The sequence below is a fragment of the Condylostylus longicornis genome, unplaced genomic scaffold, assembly GCF_029603195.1.
Source record: "Condylostylus longicornis isolate FDR11 unplaced genomic scaffold, ASM2960319v2 ptg000079l, whole genome shotgun sequence".
Lineage (NCBI taxonomy): Eukaryota > Metazoa > Arthropoda > Insecta > Diptera > Dolichopodidae > Condylostylus > Condylostylus longicornis.
This window is the reverse complement of record NW_026578047.1, coordinates 51167-79085: the sequence shown is the minus strand read 5'-3', so window position 1 is coordinate 79085 and position 27919 is coordinate 51167. Positions and strand designations below refer to the sequence as shown.

At 24.5% G+C, this 27919-nt stretch overlaps 2 protein-coding genes across 3 annotated transcripts; both read right to left on the bottom strand.

The window, feature by feature from the left end:
* Positions 1 to 763: 763 nt before the first annotated feature.
* Positions 764 to 27919, bottom strand: LOC129612926 (uncharacterized). Its single transcript, XM_055526772.1, has 6 exons — positions 27764 to 27919; positions 27566 to 27662; positions 4305 to 4440; positions 3474 to 3797; positions 1162 to 1265; positions 764 to 1097 (listed from the first exon to the last, which is right to left on the bottom strand). Exons 3-6 carry the CDS (start codon positions 4378 to 4380, stop codon positions 900 to 902), a joined length of 702 nt encoding a protein of 233 aa, XP_055382747.1. The 5' UTR covers positions 4381 to 4440; positions 27566 to 27662; positions 27764 to 27919; the 3' UTR covers positions 764 to 899.
* On the bottom strand, positions 15356 to 20924 carry LOC129612927 (uncharacterized). Of its 2 annotated transcripts, XM_055526774.1 has the most exons (4): positions 20808 to 20924; positions 17089 to 17221; positions 16295 to 16713; positions 15356 to 15594 (listed from the first exon to the last, which is right to left on the bottom strand). In XM_055526774.1, the coding sequence occupies exons 2-4, from the start codon at positions 17186 to 17188 to the stop codon at positions 15553 to 15555; spliced, it is 561 nt and encodes a 186-aa protein (XP_055382749.1). In that variant the 5' UTR covers positions 17189 to 17221; positions 20808 to 20924; the 3' UTR covers positions 15356 to 15552. The 2 variants fall into 2 exon arrangements, with proteins under 2 accessions (XP_055382749.1, XP_055382748.1); XM_055526773.1 differs by lacking the exon at positions 20808 to 20924 and having other exon boundaries at positions 17089 to 17977.

Sequence of the window (27919 nt, the reverse complement as noted above, 5' to 3'; positions counted from 1 at the left end):
GAACATTTCAGAGAATTCAGATAGTATAAAGCTAATCTCTGCTAAGAGTCAAATTTAAGTTTTTTTTTTGAGTATAATATCTCAAACTTTGCCATAGCGTTGTTAATATTTGAAGGAAGGCATTTTCGTAATTTTTGTAAACAATTTGGTTAAACTAGGCAATATACATTGCGGTCGGTTATATGCTGATCACTTTACAATTTTTTTTATTAATGATGATGTAAGTTTAAATTTTAAATATTTAAATATAAAAAATTTTTATAATAATTCATAATAATTCAAATATTAAAAAACTTAAAATTATATACATATATGAAAAGTAAAAAAAATAATTTTTTTTTTTTTTTTAATTATTGTAAGCCAATTAAAATTTTGGTTTTTATATTTGATAATATAACAAAGTACTGTAATATAAGTACTGCAGGTACTGTAGTGTAGGGGTTTTCTTTATATTATTATTGAATTAAAATAATAGAATGTTGCACATTGGGCCATCTATATTTATTATAGTGTGATGTAATATTTATAGGAACATGATTAGGAATTTATTTTAAAAGAAAAATTTTTTAAAAATATAAGTACATTATCGTTAACAAATATTGGGAATATTGAAAACCTGTATCATTGATTTTTTAATACATAATATAAATGTATATGTGTGTATATATTCATTATATGTGGTAGAAATATTTGTATTTCTGTGTAATAAAATTTTGTGCAACTATATATGTATATAATATTTATTTGTAAAAAGGTCAAATTATTCTATAAACTTTTTTTATGATTTTTCTTAACTTACATAAAGCGTTTCATCTGATTTTTGTAAAATTAAATGTCTATATTAAATTTATAAACATAAAAAAAATTTAAAGAAGTTAAACTTAATTTTCTCAACTTAATCATATAGTAGAAAGTCTTCGCTTTCTTGATTCACGTGGCGTTGACGGTATCAATTCGGCTGTTTCTTTAACTTCAGGTGTTTTATTCCTTGAAGACGTTTTATTTACTACCGACGTTTCATTACAATCATTTTGGGTATTAAGAGGAATTTGTTGTTGAACGTTATTATTTTTTATTGTTGAATCAGCATTATTACGCTAGATTTATTAAAATGGAATTTAATAGACATATTTATAAAAATTTAAGTGTAAAAATTCTTACGTTCTTATAAATTCTTCTACAGCATAGAAATAATAAATAACATATTAATAACAAACAAATTGCCAATAGTGTTCCTTCAACATACCACCAATTGAAAGTTGATTCTGTTACAAAGTTTAATTTAATTTAAGGTGTTTTATTTATATTTATGTAAATATTTGTGTGTGTATAGGTTCTTGAAAGTATAATTTATTTTGTTATTTTTAATTTATTTTGTTTATTGTTCATACTTATAAAAATTAACTAATTTAGTTAATAATTAATTGATTAACATTAACTTAGTTATTTTTATAAATAATTTTAATTTTTAAATGTTACAGTATATGGGTAAGTTAATATTATTATGAATTTTAATTGTTAATACATGTAATATATACGTACATAACCTCATTACGCTATTTTATGAATCTGTATTAAAATAATATAAAAATTATATGCATTTTAAATAAATAGAGAAACTAATAAAGCATTTTCACTTATAAACAATTCCATAATTATAATATTTTGAGCACAATAATAAAAAATAAATATGCATATAAATTGTAATATTTAAGAACTAAATTGCCCAATATTTAATATAATTATTAAAAAATCCGAAATATAACAAAATGTCAAGACTATTAAGTAGATACTTGTATAAGATGTATAAGGTACCTCCAGATAACAAAGCCTATCGGGTAATATATTACTTTCACTCATATAAGAAAATATTTCAAAGATTGCATACATTTAGGATGAGGTGAAAAAAAAAAAGAAACAAAAGAAAAATTGAAAGAGTCATTAACATATTGCTAAAATTTAAATATTAAATGCCTGAGTTTAGAGAAGTAATTATATTTTTTAATGGTATGGCATTTGTCGTTAGCTTTCTGCATTTACAGATTTTTGGAAAAGCTTGCAGTTTCGGAAATATAAGGTGCAAAAAGTTCAAATTTTACAAATTTCGGGAGGTGATAACTTGAGAGGAGTTCGGTGGAAAAAAATTTTCTTCTAACGAAATAAACTAGACGGTGTTTCATTTAACGGTGGTATTTTTTTCTAGCTGAAAACAGAAAAATACTGTTATAAACAGAAATTCTGTTTTCAGGTCATTAAAATTCTGTTAATAAACAGAATTGTCGTGTTTTGTTGCGTTAATTACAAATTTGAAGACTTACATATTTAAGTATCGTATTTAGTGTTATTCTTAGCGTAAATGAGTACGCATATTTTTACTTATTCATAAAGTTGCGTGGTAAAAGTTGTATAAGAAGTATATTTCTTAAAATTAAGCGTTAAAGTTACATTTTTAATGTTTTTTACACTATTTTGGGCTTCAATTTTTTTCGAAACTTGAAAAATTTATTAAAGAATTCAATAAACCTTAATAGATGTTTCAGGTGTGACAAAAATAATACTCAAAAAAACAGCCATATGTTAGAAAACGATAAATCCTGAAAAAATTATTTGAAAAATTTTAAAAAATTGCTTCATTATTATTATTATTTAATGGTTTTTTTTGGCTTTTAATACCCTTTTGGATTTTATCAAGGTATTCTAATTAATTTACATAAATTACTTTACAAAATTTAATATATTTATTTTTAATTGCTTCATTAAATGTGTAAAATTATTCTGTTTTGAAATTTCATATTTAGTTACTATATGATTTTCAATTTTTCTAATTTTGCCAGGAGTAATTTAAATACATATAGGTCACACGAATTTTAATGAGGTTTATTTTATAAGTGTTAAAATTTTTCCCAAAATTATGTAACTTTTATTATAATGTACCGAAAAGCGCAATTTTCTAATGATTTGTTGAAAAAACTTTAATTTTTGAAAATTAAATTGAACCATTTTGAATTCTTAATGGTTTAATGGCTTATCTTATCTTTATTACTCCGATATACTTTATAATAGTTTGATTGACATGTAAATAAAAGCAAGATTACATCTAAATAGTGACATAATAATATTTAATACAACAGCGCTGTATATGTTTTTTTTTTGTTGACAAATTAATATATGTAAATAAATCCAGAGTTGGACATAATATCTTCGAATTAGTTTAAATAAACTTTGTATTTTTTTTCAAATGGAAATATTGTAAAAAATTATAGAAAATTGCAGTGATGCAGTAAATGAGATTAATTTGTAACAAAAATGAAAACACTATAGAGAGGAGGCAAAGAATGCCGAAATGAACAAGTAAAAGTTTTTCCATTTCAAACGAAAATAGGTTAATTGTTGCATAGTTATTTTGTATACAAATGTGTTTTAAATGTATGTATATATTATGTATTTATATTGTAATTTGAAAATTGACTTACTTAAACTTGTTTCAGTTTTTTCAACTGTCATATAAAAAGATTGTTCTGCAATAAGTTCTCTTTTATAAAAGAATTGGCACTTGTAGAGACCTTCATGTAACCCACTTACTTCAGGGATTTCCAAATCACAAATCAAAGTTGTCAAATTATCTGATATTGATGGAATATCGTGTATATCAACCAATTTATTTTCTTCAATAGGAAAAACCCAATTACAATCTATATAACCCTTATTTTCGATATGTTCTGGATATTCAATAGGAAAGGAGTAATTTAGGTAAAGGGGTTTTCCTTCTTGAACAGATAAATCTTTTCTGGTATGCACTGTTGAAAATATTAATTTATGAAATCAATATTAAATTTTTTAATTTTGAATTAATAATTTAATATTTATAGTAATGTTTCAAAAAATTTATTGTATATCGTATATGTTACTTCATATAAATGTTAATTAACTAATCAACTACATATATATATATATAAGGAAAATAATATTGAAAAATCAAATTTAAATCCTTATATTAATCATAATATAAATGGTAAAAAAAGAAAGAAAAAAATAAGTTTTCCTTATGTTTATTTGTTTTGAATTTAAATGGAATTTTGTGAAAATTTCAACTCTAATGTGAAACGAAAAGTAAAACGAGAGGTAAAATACAGTGACACTACATTGTCAAACAAAAACAAAATTTTCGTTTCATATTTCTTAAAATATTATTGAAATAAATATTAATTTTTAAAATTAACTTTAAAATATCATTGAAATTAATAAATTAAAAAATATTTTATTTAATTTTTGTTAATATTTTATTTGAATTTACGCATACTTACAATGATAAGCTCCAATGATTTCAAAATATAACATTGAAAACCCATAAAAAACAAATATAGTTCCTATTAAATGCATTGTGAACTGATTTGATTACGGTATTTATTTATTAAAATAATTTTATCATAGATCCTCATTCTGAAATTTAAATTAAAAAATGAAATTGAAAATTCTTTAAATTTTAATATTGATAAGAAAAGAAATTTTCAATAGTTTTAAAATTGTATAATATACTCAATTTTTGGAAATGTCATTTATTTATTTATTCAATTATTATATCTAAAGAAAACGCATATTGCTCTCATGCTAAGACACTCTATACAGTGTAATACCACTTACATATTATTTATTTATTATAAAATTCAAAAACTATACATTTAATAATTTTAATATTAGATATTATAAGAAAGTAGGAAACTCTAATTCTGTACCGAAAAAAAAATAGTATAGGTAGAAAAATAAAATTTACAACTCTATGAGTCCATGAATCACAATATTTCTTTAACATTCTATTAAATACACCCAATTCTGTTTTTACACGAATTTGAAGTAAAACGAGTAAACACCAAAAAATATTTCTATTTTTAGACGACATAATTTGAAATAACACGAATACAAAAAAAATTTTTTTTTTCTACTTAAAATAAGCCGTGTATTCTGATGGAATCAGTTGCTGTTACTGTTCGAATAATTATGATTAATAAACAGTGATTTTGTAGTCTTTCACAAAGGTACACGTTTGTTTTAAGACAGTGACAATAAATGAAATTGTTTAATGTTTAAATTTTTCTTATGGTTGTACTCTTATTATTTAAGTTTTTACACGAATTTCTCGGGAACCATTCTATCGTTTAAAAAGAGAATTAATAGTAATTCCTTTTTAAGCTATGCATAAGTGTTGCTATGCATAGGCGTTGCCGTTCCATAGTATACTGTATTTTTACGGTTCAATTGTATGCAACCTCTATTTCTCGTATTTATCGTATGTATTGATTCATTTCTTCGAATTAATCTAGTAGTAGGGTGAATTTGCGATTTACTTAAATCATGTATATGTAGAATTATTTTAATTTTTATTAAATTCTATGATTTTCTGGTTTAGGACTTTCCAGGTCATATTTAACTGGCAGGATATAGTGAGTCAAAATAGAAAATTAGGAGGGGTTTTCCTAAGTAATCCATCTTTTGACCGAACCTCTTTAAAATATACATCGCCGACCTATCCCATATGAATATAAGGGGTTCACTGCAATTGTATGCAAATGATGCAGTCATAATGTATTTGGCAACCACGGAGGCTGAATTTAAAAGAAATTTTAAAAATTACTTGAATGTTATTAATTGATGGACTACCAAGAGTAAATTGATTTTGTATATTGGAAAGGCTAAACTTCTATTTTTATAGGTAATAAACTATATTCTTCAGAACAATTTCATTTTAGGAGCGAGATATTTGAAACAGTTTATTGTTTTAATTATCTGCGTTTAGTTATTGATAGAAAATTAAAATGAGTTAACCATGCGCATCATATCATCAATAAAATAACACCTTATCTCTTCTTATTGAGAACACTGTGCAATTATATTCTCCGCTAGCGCTCTTCATGCAATATTCATTTATAAAAAAATTAAAAATATACAATATAGGTGAATTTATTAATTAAAAAATATTTATTTATAAAGTTACCAATTGTATATCTCAATCCTATATGGAATGTTTCTAGTTAGTAAGCGTTAAATCAATTGTATATCATATATAAAAAATCAGTAAAAATTATTCACTTCGACTCAATTATGCATTCAAAAGATTGGCTGTATTCCAATAAATACTTAAATTTTGCAAATATCTATAAAGTAGAACTATACATAATTTCTTTCTAAATAAAGCTTTCAAAATAATTAACAATTTAAATTAAACATAACTTTATTTTAAGTAAAGTGATAGATATTCATAAACGCACAATATATAAGGAACAAAAGCAAATTTTACTTATCACTTTTTAAAACCAATTAACAAAATAATAACTGCTTCTACAAATATTAAAAATTATTTAATCAACTTCCGATTGGGCTTAACAAAATTAGTACTTTATGAATATTTAAAATTCTTTTTTATTTGATTGTAGTTGACGGAAGATATAAAATGTGAATTGATTGAGAGTGAATTATAATATTGAAATATTTTTAAAATTTATTGATAAAATATTAAATTCAATATTTTGTTTGGCATATTTTATCTTAATTATATAATTAACTAAAAACAATATTTGTTCTAAAAAAAACAAGTCACGTAATAGACGGACAAGCATGTTGCACCATTTAACTACAGTTTTCTTTCAATCACTGTCTATAATTTATTTAAAATCCTTAATTATTCAAAAATTTAAATAAAAACTTACAAATCTTTATCAAGGTTTCCGATAAATGTTCCGATAAATGTATCTACACATAAAAACGGTGCAAATAATTAAACCTGTTGCTTTTTTGTTTTTTTTTTTTGTTTTTTTTTCTTATTTTTTTTTTTATGTTCTCTTGATTGTCTTTTATAAATTTAGTTCTTATAATTATTTTTTATTAAATTTTAAAATTATTTACAACACTATTTTATTAATTAAATTTGAATTCTTAATTATTTTAATTTTAATTAAAAAATAAAATCGGAAAAAATTTTTCAGTTTTTAATTTTTTCTGCCGCTCCCATCCACCTCTTTCAATCTCTAAATTTTAACTGAATTAAAAAATTAATACCACATTTTCCAGAAATAACATTTTTCTTTTTTTTTTGCGTTTTGTTTTTATTTTTGTTTGCTTTGCTTTAATATAGACTTCTCCAAGTTATTGATAAAAAAAATGATAATTGATGAATGATTGCGAAAGGTGGTGAATATTTTTACCTTATTTAATATGCATACATACACAGTATACTTCTCATAATATGAGAGAAAACGCTCAATCAGATACAATAGTGGTGAATTATGCGACGCGAATAACTTTAATTCTATTAAACAATAATACTTCAATAAACCCGACTATTCTTAATATAATATTCGTTAAAGATATTGTTTAAAAGTCTGAGTGTGATGTATTGTATCGTCAGTTCCAAGTTGTTAATGAAATTTTATACATTATACTTTAACTCTGTTAACTGGTTCTTTGTGTTCGTATTGTATAAGTATCTGTATCGTATAGTTATTTGTAAATCGTAATTTAAGTATATTGTTGAGCATGCTCATAAAAATTTCAACACATACATATCGAATTATACACCAGTATTTTAGAACACTCAAAACAAAAAAAAAAATACTATACAGGGTTACCATTTTGATTTTAATAGAAAAGAGTACAAAATGAAATTATTTTCAACAAAATTGTGAAGAAATTTTGTTTTATTAAAAGCAACATTATTTATAAATTAAATTCATTAATTGTGTCTTATGTTATTGATCGATATTGAAAATATACAAAAAGATATAAGTTTTAAGAGTTGTGAATACGAAGACCTTAATGGAATTTTGTATAGAAATAGCAAAAAAACAAACACACACACGCAATAATAATATTAAAATGCATAATAATAAATCCATCCCAAAATAAAATCAACTATAAAATATCAAATTATTTGCTTTTAATCGTTTATATAAAAAATTTAACACAATGTATAACAGTTATTTATTATACAAAATTTAAAGGCAGATGGTTGAAGGAAATTAGAAGGCAGATGGTCACCTTGCTGAGGACAATAATTTGAATCTAATATCGTATTTTGCTTTAAAAAATGACATGACAATACTGTCTTCAATACTGAAAAGAACGAAAAGAAGAAATAAATAAAAAAAAATTATTGAATCACGCACGCGCGAAAGAGATTCTTTATTTTATAAATGTATTGTATAAATTCTCTAATCTCTTTTAGATGTTTGCGCACATGGTTGCCATATCACTTATGAAAAAATTAATGGGTCAATTTTTCAAAAAAAAGGCCAAATTTAAGCCAAAAGGGTGAAAATAAATAATGTGCTTAATTTTTGAAGCAGAACATTTATTTGTTGTCTAATTTGAAATTTTATTCAAATTCCAAGTTTACATTAAGAAAACTTATTTCAAATTTCCAAATTTTACATTAAGTTGCGTTATTGATCTGTTGTACGATATGAATAAAATTTGAAGTAAAATCTTTACCTAACATACCAGTATTAACAAAAATACTGACATAATCAGATCTTGTCAGATTTTTATAATCAAATTGTATATGAAAAACTTTTGGAAAAGAGAAAACATCAAGTTTCCTTTAAGATTTAGAAAATGGGACAAATACGACCAATTATGAAAAAAATGAACCGTAGCGCCAAAATGATTTTAAACAAGAAAAATGAACCAAATTGGCAACATTGGTATATGTACTGTGCAGAAATGTACAAGCGTGAATCCTCGACTTTAAAAGAGAGGAACAGTTCATAGCTGACGAATTTTTACGCATTCTTATGAAAGCTATAGAGGGCGCTTTTTAACTTCATAAATCTGCAAGATCAAATTTTTGGTTAGAAAAAGTTAAAATTCGATAACAATTACAAAATTAAATTCAAACCTAAAATCTAATAAAATTTTGAAATTGTATTTTCATTTTTCGCTCTAAGTTCTATCAAATTTGTTTCCGAACGTGGATATTCAAAGTAAAATGCGGAAATTAAAATTATAGTTAAAATTTTGGGTTGAAATTTGAATTATTTGATATGTTAGCTTAGAAAACGTCAAATTTCATTTTTATAAAAAATTTTTAGTTAATTTTTTTCATAGAAAGCTCGAAATGAAAAATTGCTCAAAAATACATTCGTAATTAATTTAACACATTCATTCACAAAAAAAAAAGAGTACAGGCTTTGATATTTTTGTTATGTTAAGTTACGCACACATACATATTTATATGTACCACGTGCATTTTATTTTTATGCTTTTATCAAAATGCATCGAACATGCAACAAGTATAAGATCTTATAATTTTATCAAAGTTTCACATGTTTTCTCGATTAAGTAAGAATAAAAACTGTAAAATACAAAAACACTATTTTTATGTGTTTGTGTTTCGGCACTTCTATGTTTAAGATTTTCTCTTTTGCCCCTCAATTTGATATATACAAAAATATTTTTATGTATGTGTTTAAAATCTTATAGGCTTTGAAATTTAAATAAGTAAACAAATAAACTTTGTTTACTTATTAGGTTGGCAATCTAAAATTTGTGAGTAAATTTATTATTATTTTAAAAGAAATTTCCAAAAGTGAGTGAGTATTTTTAATGTTTAAAGAATAAATTAAAATTTAAAAGAATTTTTAAACCAAAAAATTAAAACAAATACAAAGTAAAAACCAGGCATAATTAATTGTATAATTATAAACTGTAATTATTGGCACTTGTCAATACTAAAAGATTGTGCTAATAATTAATTTTTTATAAATTACCTTTTCGACGGAGGGGGAGGAAAATTTACATGAAAAATGGATAAAAAGCCGTGTTATGTTATATATATGTTCTGTTATATGTTATGTTATATGTTATGTTATATGTTCTGTTATGTTATATGCCTTTTTTTTCAACTGAAATTAGTTTATTATTTTTTTCTTTTATAATGCCAATAAAATATGAATATGAATTATTAAAATTAATTAAATATTAATAAAATTCTATTTAGTTTAGAAAATTGTATAAAATCAATTTTTTCAATGAAGGAATAAAGATTAAATGAAATAAATTTATTTTTAAAGAAATTTTGTCTTATTTATCAAAATACTTATACAGTGCCAATAATTATAGCTCCGAAGGTGTCAATCATCATAGAAAGGTGCAAATATAATTAAGATTAATTACAATAAATTAAAATGTAAACAAATTTTAAGTGAAAATATGTTAATTTATTTTGAAACAAAATCTCCAGGCTTCCAAAAACACAATCTTAATAGATTTTTAGCCAATGGATGTCAACAACTGTAGTCGTTTACCTTAAAAAATATGTCATTAATTTGTGTTTTCTTTTTCTTGTTCTAAATTAGAAAAACAATAACGAATTAAAATGGCAATAAAGAATTTTATAAAAACTATCTATAATAATAAAAAAAAAAACGAGTTTGTTTACCTGCACGTAAGATTAAATTTTCATTCATAAAATTTTTTTAATTCATAAAACATTTTGTTGTATCATTTATCTATAAATTATGTATGTATGTATTTCGCAAACAAATACAATTTTACTATATAACGTGAATTTATCATTGTATTTTTCCCATAATATGGTTTTCAATTAATTCATATACGTACACAGAATTAAATGCGGTGTATTTAAAATATCAAAAAATCTACAAATTTCTCAAAATAAAGTACTTACAATTTATTCTAAATTTGTCTTTTTAGTACTTTTTCTTTTTGTCCGTTCGTTCATCAACTCCCGCACGTATACAACATTGACAAATTTATGTTTATTGAAGAAAATTTTTTATCTAGAAAAAAAGTTGCAGTTCGATGCTTCTACCATGACACAGCATATAAGTGAATATCAAAAATACAAAATCGCTACAAAAGCCTATATTTTGTAGAAATCTGTATAGGATATAGAAGAGAATTTTAGCAGCTTCTACTCGTAGATATTATTAAATACACTCATTCCTCGCGTTACGGAACTAATATGTTCCGGGAATGTTGTCCATAAATTGAAATCTTTTTACTTACATTACGTTACAATCACATAATTTTTTACCTTATTTCTTTTTATTATTTAATTATTTCTTTTAATTTCCAAAAAATATATTAGGGAAATAAATTCTTTACATTATTTTACTTATTTTTTAGACTACTTTCTTTTTACCGATCGTATTGTGTAAACAATAGGTAGGTTATGTGATGGCAACAAATTTTGCATACCGAGTTTTCGGTGGGAACGTACTTCTCCATAGTAGGGAAGTGTAAATAAACTATTTTTAGCAACCTGTCGGTCTGTCGGTCTGTCCGTCTGTCGGTCTGTGTGTGCACGCGTGTATCTCAAGTTCGGCTGAACCGATTTTGATGAAATTTTATATGTAAGTTTGTTTCCACCATGGCACGGATCGATCAACTTTTGGTATATATCAGGTCTCGGGAACTGCACTTTTTAGCGGGCCTGTTTTACATTTTTGAACATTTTGAAGAAAGTATTCAACCGATTTACTTGAAATTTTATATATAAGCTCAGCTCGACCGTCCGCAAAAATTCGTATGTTTTGGAAGAAATCAGGCATCGGCAACTAGACGTTTACTACGGGCCAAATATACATTTTTGTGTATATAAAGAGAAATAATCAACCGATTTCATTGAAATTTGATATATGAACTCCTCGTATTAAAAAAATGAACATATAAATTTTTTGGAAAGATCAAGGCTCGAAAACGGATTTGCGGGCCGATTTTACATTTTTCACCATATCCACAGAACAAATTGATGGAATTTCTTGAAATTTGATATTTGAGTTCTGGTTGTTACCCAAACTAACTGGCGAGCATTTCAGGGAATTCGGGTAGCACAAAGCGAAACTCTACTAAGAGCCAAATTTACATTTTTCTAAGTATGTTAACTATAAGCTTACTAATGTCCTTAAAATTGGAAAGAAGTATTTAACAGACATTTTTATAATATTCTGTAACATTTTCATTTAACTGAACAATACACAATGCGGTCGGTTATATGCTGACCACATTAGATTTTTTTTTGTTGGATTTTAAAAATTTTCCGTAATTCGAAAAAGAGACTTTGGTTTTAATTTTTAAATTCCGTAAAACCGAAATTCGTTATAGCGAGCCTCCATTAAACGAGGGATGAGTGTAGTTTATTCCGTTACAAGAAAATTTTTTGTTTAATTTAAATTTATTACGATACTATATTAGATAAATTGTATAATGGTAAAGAAATAAAATTCAAAGACAAAATTGAAATTTAATATTATTGTATATTTTGATTTTTTTTATGTTAAAATTGAAATTGCACAGTCTTTAATTTAATTTTAAATATTTTATTTATATATAATTAATTATGTTCTTAAATAAAAAATTTAATTTGTTTTAATTTTACAAGATAAAACATAATTATTGTCAATTTGTCAGATTTGTTTAATAAAACATACTCGTAATTGTCACATATTTGACATAACTGTCAATTTATGTACGTACTTGTATAAATGTATTGCTTTAATTATTTTCGTATATTTTAATAGATATAATAAAAATTTTAATTTATAAAAGAAAATATTTAAATGTCTATTTTTAATTATTTTTAATTCATTTATGTATTAAAAAAAATAATATCAATAACATTATTGCATAATGTTAGAGATGGAACCTCTTTCATTTCCAAACAATTCGTTATAATCAAAATTACAAAGTAAATCACAAAGTAAATCTTTATATACAACAAACTATTCGTGTTTGTTTTTATATACATTTCCAATTATATGAAATTTGACGAATAATACGAAATTTGGTGAATGAAAATAAACATTGTTTGACAATTGGGGCTGCGCTGTGCAGACTCATATCCAATCTATTCAAAGATTTCAAAATAAGGTATTACGGGACATTGTAAACTCCCCTTGGTATGTTCGTAATGCCGATGTACACAGGGATCTCACGTAAATCCTAAGTGTCAGAGACAAAATTAAAAAGCAAGCAGTCAATCATAAAATGCGTTTACCCAATCGTGTCAACATCGAGGCGGCTCGATTGGTTGACAATCAAAATTTTGTTAGGAGACTTAAACGTACGAGACCTCTCGAGTTAGTTTAGAGTTTTTTATCTGGAACAATGAGTACTTAGTAGTCTTTTGTGCCAGATGAAAAGGTTGTGAATAATCAAAAGAATTGGAGCAAAATTAATGGTTAGTGGTTTCTGACTAGCTTTAAAATTTATTTTGAGGAGTAAGTTCCACACTACTGCTTTTCGAGATTTTTCACCCTTCTTCTCGGTAAAAAAAAAAAAAAAATTTTTAAATATTTAAGGTAATCTTTTAAAATTATTTTGTATAACAGCAGCTATTTAAATATTTTATAAATTTAAATATACAAATGCCGAACATATGTATTAGAGAATGAGACAAAGCAGAAAAATTTAAAAAAAATGTTCTCTTCGAACTAGACTTGAACCGTCGCGTGATTTCTACCGCTTTTTAGGCTAACATTTTTACAAACAGAGGTAACAAATTTTTTGATAATTTTTTCTTCATATTGCTTCCTTTGCATTTCATATTAATCATCATATGATTGTATAATGTGTATTGTTTATATATGCGATCGATTCGATCGTTTTTGAAACACACAATCACAAGAACATTATAATTATATTTTACAAGATTTTTCCAGTTCATGAACAGGTATACATATAATCTAATAAATAACAAAAACAAAAAAATGAAAATAGCAAAAAAGAATACTGGGTAGATACATTACTCAATTGATTATACATACTGTAAAACAAAAACAAAAAATGAAAAGCGAAAGAGAATAAAAAATGAGTAGTAATATTTTTTTTGTTTTTTTGCTTTACTACCATAAACAAAAATAAAAAGCAAAAGGAAGCGAAATATTTTAAATGAGTTAAGTAAGAGTAAAATAATTTTTTGTTGTTGTATTTAACATGGAATGAAATTAAAAAAAATAAAACTAAAAATTGTGAGAGATATAAGAACACGAATAACGTTACGTTACGTACTAAGGTAATTATTCTTCGTGTGCTTGCGAAATTTCAATTGAGTAAGTAGCCAAGCCAGGTCTGTATAAAGTAAAGAGGCATTGATTTTTTATTAATTCACATTCACTTCGGTTTTAAAGTTTAACGTGAAAGGTACTATTTCCAATTGCGGATTCTTTTCTTTTTAAAAAATGGATAACAAACAAATGATGGAAATATTTTAACAGATAACGTTGTTTATAAGGAAATTTTTCGTTCTTAATTGTTAACTAATTCTTAAATTGAATTTTAATCATATCTATGTAATTAACAGTGACACATATTACATCTTAAAATTTATTAAATTAAAAATATTTCCATTACTTTTATTTATCATTAGTATTCAAACCAATATGATATTTATGCATATACAAGTATAACCTGCATATGTATGCCATAATATGTACAAATTTTTCTAAACTTATTTTAAAATTGATTGCCACAATCCTGTTTTTACAACAGATAATGCTGCTTATAAGCAAACCACAGGGGCCCCTAGTTATAATATAGAATACACTGCCTGTAACAATAATTTATTATTATTTTTTAATTAAAGATTTTTTTTTGTGTTTTTAGTATAAAATAATAAATTAAATTTTCATTTACATAAATTTAGAAATTTAATTAAATTGATTGGCTCAATGTTCGATTTGCTTCTGTAAAGTTGTCTCTGTAAAGTTGCATTCTATTTAAATTTCCAAAAGATGCTAGAAGCGAATCGAGCATTGATCTATCACCTGTACAACAATTAAATAACCAATACTTTAATTTAAATTCTTATTTATATTAGGTACAATTTTTTTTTGTTTTTTTTTTTTTTGTTATTAACAGTATTATAAAATATAGTTTAACAAATATTTATAAATGCTATTAAATATATTAAAACATTTATTTTTATTTTCTATATAAATATAAACAATTCACTGAGAAAAAAAGACATAACATTTTTTCATAATATTTTTAAACTAAATTTTAAATTAGCGATAGTAAAGGAAAATTAAAAAAAAAAAAATAATAATTTAAAAAAATTTTTTTTTTACAGTTTTAAAATTAGAGAAATTGCGTAAATATTAAACAAGTTTGACTAGGCTTTTTTTTTTTTTTTAATTTTCTATTATTTTTTAAATTAATCTATTATTTAAATTAATTTTATACAAATAATCACAGTTCTTAGTAAAATAATGTCAGAATATTTTATTATTAACAGATTTTAATTTATTTTAATTAATAACACTATTACAAATATATATTTTCTTGTTTTTATTTGTTTTACTAAAATTAATAGAAAACTAATTAAATTTTTGATGCAAAAATATTTTAGAAATCATATTTCAATTGATTCATTTACCGAACTGAAATATGTTAACAAAAATGAGTTATCTCAATATAATATATATATATAACTCTATATATAATGTATATATAATAAGCTTAATTCAATATTTAAGTAGAATTTTGTAATATTTCATATTGTGTTTTGTTTCTGATTCAATTATGTGTTGAAGTTCCTTGTTAAACATTTTCATTTTCATTTTCATTTGAATTATTCTTTTCCTGTAAGAAAATTCATTTACAAGAAAAAATAAAACATAAATATATACTCGTATATTATGTAATTATGTGTATTATAAAAATATAAAATTACTATATTGTTAATTAACTATTTAATATTTATATCGTTGGATGGTTCTTATTTGAATGTTATCTTTCTTTTGATTAGGAAAGCTGATTTTGTTACTTTACTTTGAAATTTTATTAAAAAAATTTTTTTTAGTGTACATTTTATTAACTATTTGATTTTTATAATTTTATATTATTAATTTTGAACTTTTCATAAAATTCAGGAAATTATGAGCTCATCTTGTATTTTATGGTGGTCAAATGTAGTATTCAGGGGGTGTTATGCTCATTGTTTATTAAATAATATACAATAAAAGCAAAGGTGTCTAGAATTTTTGAGTTATTTCCATTTTTTTTTTTAATTTAAATTCATTCTCTTATTTTTGAATTTTTAGAGAGAATTTACCAAAATATTCTCTTAACATATATTTGTAAAATAATGGCATATTTTAATCCTATATGTTTAAAGGATCAGTTTATTATTAAATTTTTCTTTAATACTTATTGAGCTTCCGTATCCGAGATCTGTACAATAATAATAACATTTTTTCCCTAGATATAAATATTAAAGTTATGAATTTTAATAATTTATTTTTCAATTTAATTCTATTAAAAGAATTATTAAAATATTTACCTTGCCATACCATATTATATGTAGTCCCCATAATATAAAATTTATTATAATACTAAATAATATTATGCTAAATACTACAATAAGTATAATAATTGTTATATCAAGTGTTTTTTCTATAGTACCATCTTTAGTTTTCATAAATTTAATATTAAAATATTTTTCTGTTATAAATGATTCTTCCAAATATAATTTACATATAAAGCTTCCCTCATGATTTATTTGTTGTGCATTCGATAATACTACAGTTGACACAATATTAACATTAATAAATTCTGTTGTATAATTTATTCTTAAATTATTATTATTAAATTTCATATTAGGATATTCCCAAATTATATTTAATTTTTCATTTTGAAATCCTATACCAAATTCGCATATAAGTTTAATATTTTCACCTTCTAAAACATCATTGATATCAACTGTGAATAATAAAATACAAAAACAAAATACATAATTATTTTTTAAATATAAATAAGAGAAAAAAACTAGTGTTAGATTTCTGTGGTTAGAAGGAAAAACTCTCCAAATTTGTAAACTTTATTAATTCTGAAATCTAATTTTTAAACGTATAAGATTATGAATATTAATTGAAAGTAGTTAGAGCGAAATTATCTCAAGAAAAATTCAGTAGACTATAAAAACAAAAATTAAATAAACGTCAACCTAGCATAGATACTCGTAATACTAGTTGCCAGAACTAATTCAGAATAAACTAGCTTAAACATTTATTGAGTAAAAGAGAGTTTTTCCTCAAAAATACTTTTATGTAGAATTAGGAAAGAAAATATAAGTACCTTGATTTGTGCCTAATGCATTGCTGAATAACATCACCCAAACGAAAAACATCATCATGCATTTATAATTCATTTTCATGATTTTTTTTTTTGCATACATTTATGTATGGTACAGTGACAGCGTTGCGACAGTCTTTATAAGAATAAGAAATCTTTAATATTTCAAATTTGTATAAATCGAAACCTATACAAATAAAATAAAATGAAAAAAACCATTCAGGCATGATAACACTCTAAAACTATGTTAATTAGATATAAAATTGTTAAAGAGTTATTATTAAAACTACCGAATACCGATTTAGTACCGATACCTTTCAGAATATAGGAATTGTATCACATAATATAAAATTTTATAGAGTTTTAATATTTCCTATATTGTCAAAATATTGTTACAAATGTCAAATTAAATATAAAGTAACGACAGTCCTCTTTATTATTACAACGGTTCTGCGTGCCTTAAATGGTTGGGAAGAATGGACGATCATTGGAACAATTTACTGCGCCTATCTAACTCCAAACAATTTATATACCCTTAAGAAGGTGAGTTTCCCGAGGAGGCGAGAACTGGCCACACTTGGTATTCCAGAAATTAGCCTATTGGAGGGTTGCCTCGCTGGACACTTCCATTCGATGCTCCATCTCAAGAGGGTAAACAAGGTGGAGGGCCTATGACTTAGATTTCACCTATGACTTAAATTCTTTGGAAAGGACTTTGTGATCCTAATTGAGGTCTCGCGAAATGAGATGGCTACTATATTGTCAGGTGTCTGAATATAGTGCTATTTTAGGTGGGAATTGGAATTACAAAAGATCCAATAGTTCGATGTGAGAAGGGCGTTAGAAATCGATCCCCTACAGAAAAAAAGCAACAGTCCAAAAGGGTCCTTAAATATTGTTTTTAATATTCGGTTTAAATTCTACTGTTATTACAAAATTTCATTTTTTTATAAAGGATAATGCAACTCAGGTCTTGATCAAAATATTATTTGGAAAATATTATGATTTTAATAAGATAGTGTTGCGTCTGAACCCTAAAAATTTTATTTATTTTAAAATAATTTCATATTATTGCAGAACAAAAATTTTCTGATTTTTACAGATTTATGCAGAATTTATTTCAAAAATTTTTTTGAAAATTCTTCAAAAAATTAATATATAAAATTATCAAATCTCAGTAATACATATTTAGTGTGTAATAAATATAATTAATTTATGTTGAAATGATGTTGTCATTCGAACATAACTTCAATGATGGTAAACTAATTTGTGATTCATTTTGAAATCACGCCATAATATTCATGTTAATTTTGTTTTTACACATTTTCTCATATAATACACTGGCACGTTATTAAATTTAATATTTTCACAAGCATATAAATATTAATATATGTACACATATACATATATAAATATTATAAGTAATTTAATAAAAAGTTTTGGAAATAAAAGCTTCAATATACAATATATCCGTATCTTTATGTCAAAAACTCTTAAATTGTCTTAATACAAAATAAGGTGAAACATATAGCTTTCAATAATAATAAACATCTGTTAATATTATTTTTCTCACTGTAATAATTATATATATACATATACATATATACATAATAAATTGAGAATATTGGACGTCTTAATCTTAGTGATCTTAGTGATTAAAATCAAAAAATTTTCAGATATAATACAAGAATTCCAAATGATAGGTTGGCGTTACAGAAAAAATTAAATAGAAATTCGAATAATTAAAATTAAAAAAAAAAAAATCACATTTTATTAGCATTCAAGAATAAAGTCAGTTAATCATATTATATTTTTGTTATTATCACGCCACGCGAGCCGCATTATCTTATACATACACACATACGTACATTATGTTTTCATATTTACACAAAATACTTGTGTTTATTTAATGACGTTTACGTATATTGATATGTATGTATTTTCTTGGCTGTAATTCAACTTATTTGATTAGGAACTTTTATATAGACACATGTGTATGTATGTATGCATGTAACCAAATTGATTTTTCAATTAACAAAACTGTTAACTAAACTGAAAAATGCCAAACATCTATAAATTGAAGAAGATTTAGTCTGAAAATATGATGAGGACGTTAAGTAGTACGTTTATTAAAAAAATAGGTACCTATTGTTAATCAATTATTAATAAAAATTTGTATGATCAGATCAGCAAATGGCACCATTTGGAATAATTAATATAAAAAATCGAAAGAAAATGGAATGGCTTCATAGATTTTCTTATGTTTTGCATCTCATGAAATTTTAGAATTTTCTTTAATTTTTTTCTTTAACAATTAATTTTGATTGACTGGACCTGTTATGTTATTTTAACCATAAAATTACATGGAATATATTCATATTCAATTCCATTATATTCATATATACATATATGTATGTATGTATATTTTTTTCATAACAATCTCGCGGTAATTGATTAGAACGCCACCAACTTAAAAAAAAAATTTAAATGGCACATTGAAATATTATACAAATACTTTTTTAATAGTTTTGAATTAAAAGAAAATTCACTAGAATTCTATATAATGTGTATGTGTGTACTTAAAAATTATATAATCATGATTTGATAATTTCAAATAATTTGTCTTAAATCTTACTACAATTTTAAAGTTGCAAGATTTTCATATAACAAAAATTTAATTAAGTTTGTACTGAATTTTTTGTTAACTATGCACAAGGAAATTTAATCAGGGTTAATGAAAAGAAGGTTTAATCTAATTTTTAAAAAAATGTAATAGAATTTTGTAACAAAGAAAAATACAGTAGAACTCGCTAATAACGACGATCAAGGGAGCAATCAAATTCGAAAGGTTTTATAACCGATAGTCGCCATAACAAATTAAATGGAAACGAAAAAAAAAAAAAATTCAAACTATTAAAAATTAAAAGTGACAATCTAATGTATTTTCTAAATGCATTTATGAATGTAATAACTTCGAATTGAATGATGCAATAGATAAAAATCTTCATTACAACAATATCAATAGACAATAAAAAAAAATCATGAGTAAAACTACATACAACATAATATCGCATACTAATTTTTGCTGTATTGTTTTGTTGCTTTAAATGACAAGGAAAATAGAACTATGTACATACATAAACGCGTTATTATATCCAATTCGAATTTGCTATATAGACAATATATCGTTATACATGATGCTTTTTTTTATTTTCTAAGAAACCAACCAAATTTTTGAAAGTTTGGTTGTTATATTAGGTTTGTTGCTGTTTAGGGACGTCGTCATTATAAGCGAGTTCTACTGCAATGCATAAAAATTTATGAAATCAATTGTAAACATTAGACATAATGTATCTGAATATACCTATATGTATATATATATACAAATATACTGTATACATACACTGAACTTTACCAATACATTGAATTTAATACATAGGTATAATTAAAAAATTGATTTTTTTTTATATTTTGGATGATTCAATCTTTTGTTTTTTATATACCTTTTTTTTTTATCAAATATTAAAAAAAAAAAAAAAAAAAAAAATATTCACTTGTTTTTGAAATTACGAATTTTAAAATTGTATTTTTTTTTTTAAACGCAATAAAATTTTTAGACAAAAATAACAATATTACAGAAAATTCATGGAAATTTTATAAAAAACAAATCTCCGAAATTTTTCATCACACTTCCATTTTGAATTTGAAAAACATTTACTAACTTTGTTTTTTAAACTTATTTTCAGTCTAGTTTTCCTCTTAAAACTCCAAAAATTTTTTTTAGCTAAAAAATTTTAATTTTATATAAACTTTATAAAATTTTTTATTATTTATGTTTGAAATCATCTTTAAATGAAATTTTAAATTAATATTAGTATATAATTAATTTTATTAAAAAAAAAAAAAAAAAAATGAGAAAAGAAACTGACGCACAAATGATTATTTTCGTGACCGTTTAATTTTAGCTACTAAGATTGACTGAATAAGAGAAAAATTAAAAAGTTTTTTTAAATTTTTATATATTTTTTTAATTCCATTACTACAAAATTTTTTTAATTTATATTGGTATTGATAATATTGCCAAATGATCGTGCTCAAATTCAAAAATATTTCTTCATCCATCAAAATATTTTACGATTTGATAGCTCTGGAATATTGCTCAGAAATTTTACAATCTATAAAATTCAGCTAAAAAATCAAAAAAAAATTTTTTCCTACACAAATTCACTACAGAGTATTTTATATTTTTTGTCTCTATCATGTCGCATTTTTGTTTTCGTCTTTCTCAAAATTATTGTTTGGGAACAATGTTCCCATTACATAACAAAATATTTCAAATATTGCATACATTTAGGATGGGACAAAAAAAAAAAGAAAAAAAATTAAATGGACGTTATTAAAAACACTCGTATTTAAGGGTTAAATGAATCAGTTAAGAAAAGTAAATATATTAAAGTAATATTGATAACTTACAGTCTGATCGTGTATCTCGCATTTTTCTCACATTTTATTCACTTTTAAATCAGAATACTCAGTATATTTTAATGGATATTTCACTTTTCCAATAAGATTACTCATTTTTTTAATTGGATTTTTGCATTTTTTCTCAAATTATCGAGTGAATGTTTCACTTTCAAAAACAAAGTGAAAAACTTTTGTATACAATTTACAAAAAAAATAATTCGCAATCGGAATAATTTTTCTCATTCGAAAATTAGATTATACAAGTACGAGTATATAATAGTTACTCACTTTCTTCTCACTTTCCAAGTAAAATAGCGAGATAGACGATCAGGCCCTTAAAATATACTTCCCGCTTGCGCATATCGTGAAAGGTAATATAATTCCCGAAGTATATCCCATTAGAATTCTTTATTGTCATTTTAAGAAGCAAGTCAATTTTATTGAAATATATTTGTGGCGTCCTGTTTCAGATATGATTATTAAATATAAATTGCAATTAATTAATAACATTTTTATAGATAATGCAAATTTAGAAAATAATTTCATTGTGTTTAATAAATAAATACTCTTTTATTTTTACAAAAACATGGCAATGCTGTGAAATATAAATGTGATAAGGTGACAGAAAATCAAATATGCATGTATGTACCGCTACGCAAACATAAATGTTTTATGATTGTATAGCGGTACAATTATTAACATACAATATTATATAATATGTATTCTTACCTATACATTCACAGTTCACAAAAAAAATTTTATACATAATTAAACTTTTTTGTATATAAAATTGAAATATTTTGAGAAATCATTGTGAAAAACTAAAAGCGTAACATACAAAACCATGATATAAATTAAAATTCTAAAACTAATATTATCATATTTGATCTCATTACTGTATGGAATATTAAGAGCGTTGCCGAGAAAGGTAATGACATTTTTGAAAAAGTGATAAATGCAGCAGTGAACCTGAGATATGGTCTTAGTGCCTGAAAATTGGTGGTAGTTATTGGTGATTTGACACGATTTATCATTTTAACTTAAGAAATTGATACCTATGCAACTCATGGAGTTACTTGAATCATATTTATGTGGGGAATATTGGGAGTAGTATCTAATGTTGAAGAATCGACACAAAAATTACAAGAGGCAAGTTACAATATACTATGTTAATGTAAGGATGGAAGGAACATGTGAAAAAGAAAAGTATAGAATTAGAAAACAAATATAGAGAAAACTGTCGGCTCTTAGGGCGTACTGTCGGCTTGGAAACATACAATAAGGTGTTGATATATAACCAAATGATAAAGCCCATGTGGTCGTGTGACTTGAAGATATGAGGTTGTGCCAAGATATGAGGTTTATATACCTTCGTAATAGGGTATATGCTCCACGATATGTGCGAAATAGTGACATTCTTAAGGATCTTGGTGTTACCCAAGTAAAGAACTGAGCAATGAAACATAGGATGCACTTGAGATAGCATTTAAATGTCGAGGCCTGTCGAGAAATGTCGAGTGTTTGAACAAAAAGTCTAAAGCTAATGAAACTTCTCGATTTAGTCTGAAGTGCTGTGACAGCACTTTCTCCATGGAATATAAACACAAAACCACGGCAGAGCAAAACTAACGGTTAGTCAGTTTGACTGGTTTTGGGAGTTTCTGATCATCAAGGTGCGTTTTAGTTTGAATTAAAGTCCCCCCTATGGTAGGTCTGACGACAGTTTGGGCCCGCCTACTTTTGTCTTTCGATGATTGTTCCCCGAGAAAATTTTAAAAAGACATTTAAAAAAATATTCTTTTGATTTTTTAAAATTCAATTTTTTTTGTTGTGTGTTGCATTATTAAATGTCAATTTGTGAATAAAAATATAAATAAATTTTATTGCCGGGGGGCTATTAAGTTATAAGCTAGTTTAACATATTATATGCGGGCAAGTACGGGTCTCCATTGGAGACCTCCAGGAGGAATAACGCTATTAAAGATTCATTTCGAACTAATAATATCATGAATCCTATAACTAACTGCTTTTTATTTTGTAAATACTATGAATATCAAGTACTTCCGAATTATGTAATGAATTAATTTTTTTTTTTTTTTGGAACGTAAAAGAAACCCATTAAAGATGTGCATTCACTAAAATTTTCCTAACAATAAATATAGCTCTATATATAAGCTTTCCGTTTCATTTCTCAGAAAATTTCAAAAAAAAAAATCTTTTTCATTTAATTTTTTTAATTTTCACACATTTTTAATATAGTATTCACTATCGCGTATGTATTCATATAATATATACATATTATAATAATATATGTAAATAATTTAAATATGTTATCAAAAGCTACTTATTGTATAAAAGTTCTAGAGCTATTGCCTATAAGTAAATACTAGAAAAAACCTTGAAATTACTGAAACCTTGAAATTTACTTTCTATATAATTCTAAAAATAACACTATATACAATGAACTTTTATAAGAATTAATAAGGTTTTTGGGGTAGGTCATAATGTAGTAGCGTATTTTTAATAAATTAATATATTTGTTTATATGATAATAAACTGTGTATACACAAATGTGTTGAAAGTATCTTGATAAAGTTATTCTTTGAAATATTGATAAATCAATTAAGTTAATCGATAAGATTAATAAATAACTACATAATAAATATTTAGTTTAGAAAAATACGAGTATTTGAAATAAATAAATACAATATTACGTATACATATACATGAAAATATTTATTTATGTACATGAAATTAATGGTAATTTTGACTAGAGTTACTACAACAAATCTTTCTATCATATTTCTAATAAAATATTTTTATTAGTTTAATTCTATGAGTACACAATACATGCATATACAAACATAAATATAGTTTAAATCTTTATTTATATATATGTACATACATTAAATTACTGTCATCAAATAACTACTACCTAATTTTTTCAAAAATATTATTTTTGAAAGTAATCTATACCTTATACATCATAAAAATTACTTCCATACATATACTAAAGTACTTCAAAAATTGTATACAATTTGGGATGAGACAAAAAAAAAATAAAATTCGGTCAAACCAATAGTTTATAAAGTAGCACTTTTCCCTTCAATGACTGCTGTTGAAAACAATTTATATTACATTATAAAAATAACTTCCATTCATATACAAAATATTTTAAGAATTGCATACATTTAGGATGAGACAAAAAAAAAGAATTTATAAAGAATGTGAAAAAGCTTACAGTCTCAGAAATATATGGTGTCGAAAATTCAAATTTAGCGATCCTCGAACGGTGATAGCTTGAAGAGGGTGTCAACCTGAAACGTCAATCTAAAACGATCTAAAAAATTTGGAAAAAAAAAACGGGCCTTATATAATGGTTAATTTTAACAGCCGTTTTGTCTTTTTAATATTCAATTATGCTGTTCTGCGGTAGAAAAAGCTAGCCGTAACTTTTTTGCGTTTGCAAAATTGAAAAACTTTTAATGCTTCTTTAAAATACGTAATAGCCAAAAAATGGAATTTTTTTGGAGGGGGGGGGGGGGATGGGTTGACTGTAACGTATAATATCATAAAACTTATAAATGTTTTACTAATTTAATTTATTCACTTATTTCTGATTAATATATTTTTTCATTTGAAAGGGTATATAAGATAAATAAAGGGGCGAGCTCACCAGCTCATTGAGATTACAAATAAACAAACAAACAAACAAATAAATAAAGGTTCCATATAAATTTAAATAACATCAATTGGCCTCTTTTCTTTTTTAATTTTTATGTGATTAATGATGCCATTTTGATTTTTTAGAGAATTGTCTTCCTCTTTAATTTAATATACGAGTACACACATAAACATTATGAATTAGTGGGTTTTATTTCAAGCTATTATATACATAATATTTTAACGTATATTTTTAAGCTGGTATTCATATGTTTAAATTCTATATACATATGTTTACATGCATAATATGTTTAAATAACCGTATCATTTTCACATTGGTAAATATACATACATACTATGTAGCAATTTAAACCAATTAGACAAAAAAAAAATTCTAAATATTTAAATGTATTAAATATGTACATACGAATGCACGTACGTATACAGAATACGGAATGTTTAGACTGCCGGTCGAAACTCAATTAAAGCGCAAGACAATACACATTCATTTTTTCAATGAAATCTCTTTTGTTATACATACCTACATACAAAAATAAAAAAGGAATTATATTTTATGAAATAATTTCAGAGTATTGTGAAATTCCAACACAGCAATTTCTTTCATTTTAATGTTATATTTTGTTATCACTAGATAACAATTGTGTAACACTATAAACAACATGGTGGTTTGTATAATTGTGTGTGCATTTTTATTTTACAATTGAAAATAGAATTACATACCTTCATTTTGTATTTTGTAATTCTTTTTAATTGTGTTGTTGTTCAAACATTTACACATATATTATTTACATGCATAAAAAAATTTTTTTTTTCTAATATCATTTTCTACATAAATTTTATTATACATATGTATTATATATTATCAATTCTATTGTAGTATATAATAAAATTGATAGACCGTAATTGTGTGTTATATATGTATGTATGTATATATTTTTTCTCTCTATATTACAAAATCCGTAAGAGGCGCGGTCTTATAAGTTTTTTGTTGTTTTATATGCATGAATGGATGTATACGTACTTATATCGTAGGTTTTTTAATACCACACAGGTTTGTATATTTTATCTTTTATCTATTGAAATTGGAATCTTAATATGTGTGGTTTATTATTATTTACTAATATATTTTTATTTTTTCAATGCTCAAATGGTGGCATAGCAACAGCAACAAAATTATATAGAAACTATAGAAAATATAAGTGGGTTATAAGAACTTTTAATTAATTTTTTTTGCTTTGACTCGTTTCTTTGTTAACTTAATAAACATAGCTCTTCTACAGTTATAAAGAGAAATGTTTGTTGTATCCTTAATGCAAAATAATCTTTCTTATTAGAATATACTTAGATGAAGCACACAATATTAATTCTAACAATAGTTTCTTATAGCATTTTTCTCACACACAAAAAAAGAAAATATAAAATATTTTTTACATGATCAATTTAAAAAAACAAAAAAATCACTACTTTTAAAAAAATCTAATGTTATCAGCACATAACCGACCGCAATGTATGTTTACAAACATCATACAAATCCTTCTTTATAATTTTAAGGACGCTAATCAACTTATAGTTAACGTACCTAGAAAAAGGTAAATTTGGCTCTTAGTAAAGTTTCGCTTTGTGCTACCCGAATTCCCCAAAATGCTCGTCAGTTAGTTTCGGTCACAACCAGAACTCAAATATCAAATTTCAAGAAATTCCATCAATTCGTTCCGTAGATACGGTAAAAAATAAAAAATCGTCCCCCCAGATCAGTTTCCGAGCCCAGATCTTTCCAACAAATTTATAGATTGTTTTAACAGCTTGAATTTAAATATTAAATTTCAATGAAATCGGTTTATTATTTTTTTTTATAGACGAAAAAATGTATATTTTGCCCGTAGTAAACGTCCAGTTGCCGATACTTGATTCTTCTAAAAGTTAGGTGGTTTATCGTAGAGTTGAATGAAGCTGATATATAAAATTTTAAGTAAATCTATTGAACATTTTCATTTAAATGATCAAAACTGTAAAACAGGCCCGCTAAAAAGTCTAGTTTGCAAGGTTTGATGTATTCCAAAATTTTATCAATCCGTACCATAGTTAAAATAAACTTTCATATAAAATTTCAACAAAATCCGCTCAGCCGAAATTGAGATACACGCGTGCACACACAGATCAACAGACCGACAGGCCAACAGGTTGCTAAAATTAGTTTATTTACACATCCCTACTATGGAGGAATGCGCCCCCACAAAAAACTCGATATGCAAAATTTGGTTCCATCACATAGCCTACCTTATTGTATTCACAATGCGGTCGGTAAAAAAAAAAAATTAGTGAAAATTCTTACCAAATTTTTATCAGTATGGTTCTGTTACTGTTTGTTAATATCATTTTTTCCTTAGTACAAAATTGGGCATTTTTTTTTGCCAAAATATGATTCGAAACTAAAAAAGCAAAAAAAATATGTAAATATAATATAAAACTAATAAAATTGAGAAGTGGTATATGTATCTTTCGATTTTTATTAGTGTGTATGTACATATACCTGTGGAAGAGGGCTTTCATCATGTCCACGTGTTGACGTGCAATTTCCCTTAACGCCCAAGCCTATACCTTAGTTTATGTTATGAACATACACAAATATGTTAAGAACGTGTGTATATTAAGCGCGTGTTTTTTTATTTTTAAATTTATACAGATC

Bases quoted from the DNA above. Each gene is read 5' to 3' on its own strand.
- LOC129612926 (XM_055526772.1), bottom strand. From the start codon at position 4,380: ATGCATTTAATAGGAACTATATTTGTTTTTTATGGGTTTTCAATGTTA. The intron at 1,266-3,473 runs GTAAGTCAATTT...ACTTTGTAACAG, and splicing joins AAAAACTGAAACAAGTTTAA to AATCAACTTTCAATTGGTGG. The intron at 1,098-1,161 runs GTAAGAATTTTT...TAATAAATCTAG, and splicing joins GTAGAAGAATTTATAAGAAC to CGTAATAATGCTGATTCAAC.
- LOC129612927 (XM_055526774.1), bottom strand. From the start codon at position 17,188: ATGTATGCAAAAAAAAAAATCATGAAAATGAATTATAAATGCATGATG. The intron at 16,714-17,088 runs GTACTTATATTT...TATTATTCACAG, and splicing joins TGCATTAGGCACAAATCAAG to TTGATATCAATGATGTTTTA. The intron at 15,595-16,294 runs GTAAATATTTTA...ATTTTCTTACAG, and splicing joins ATATAATATGGTATGGCAAG to GAAAAGAATAATTCAAATGA.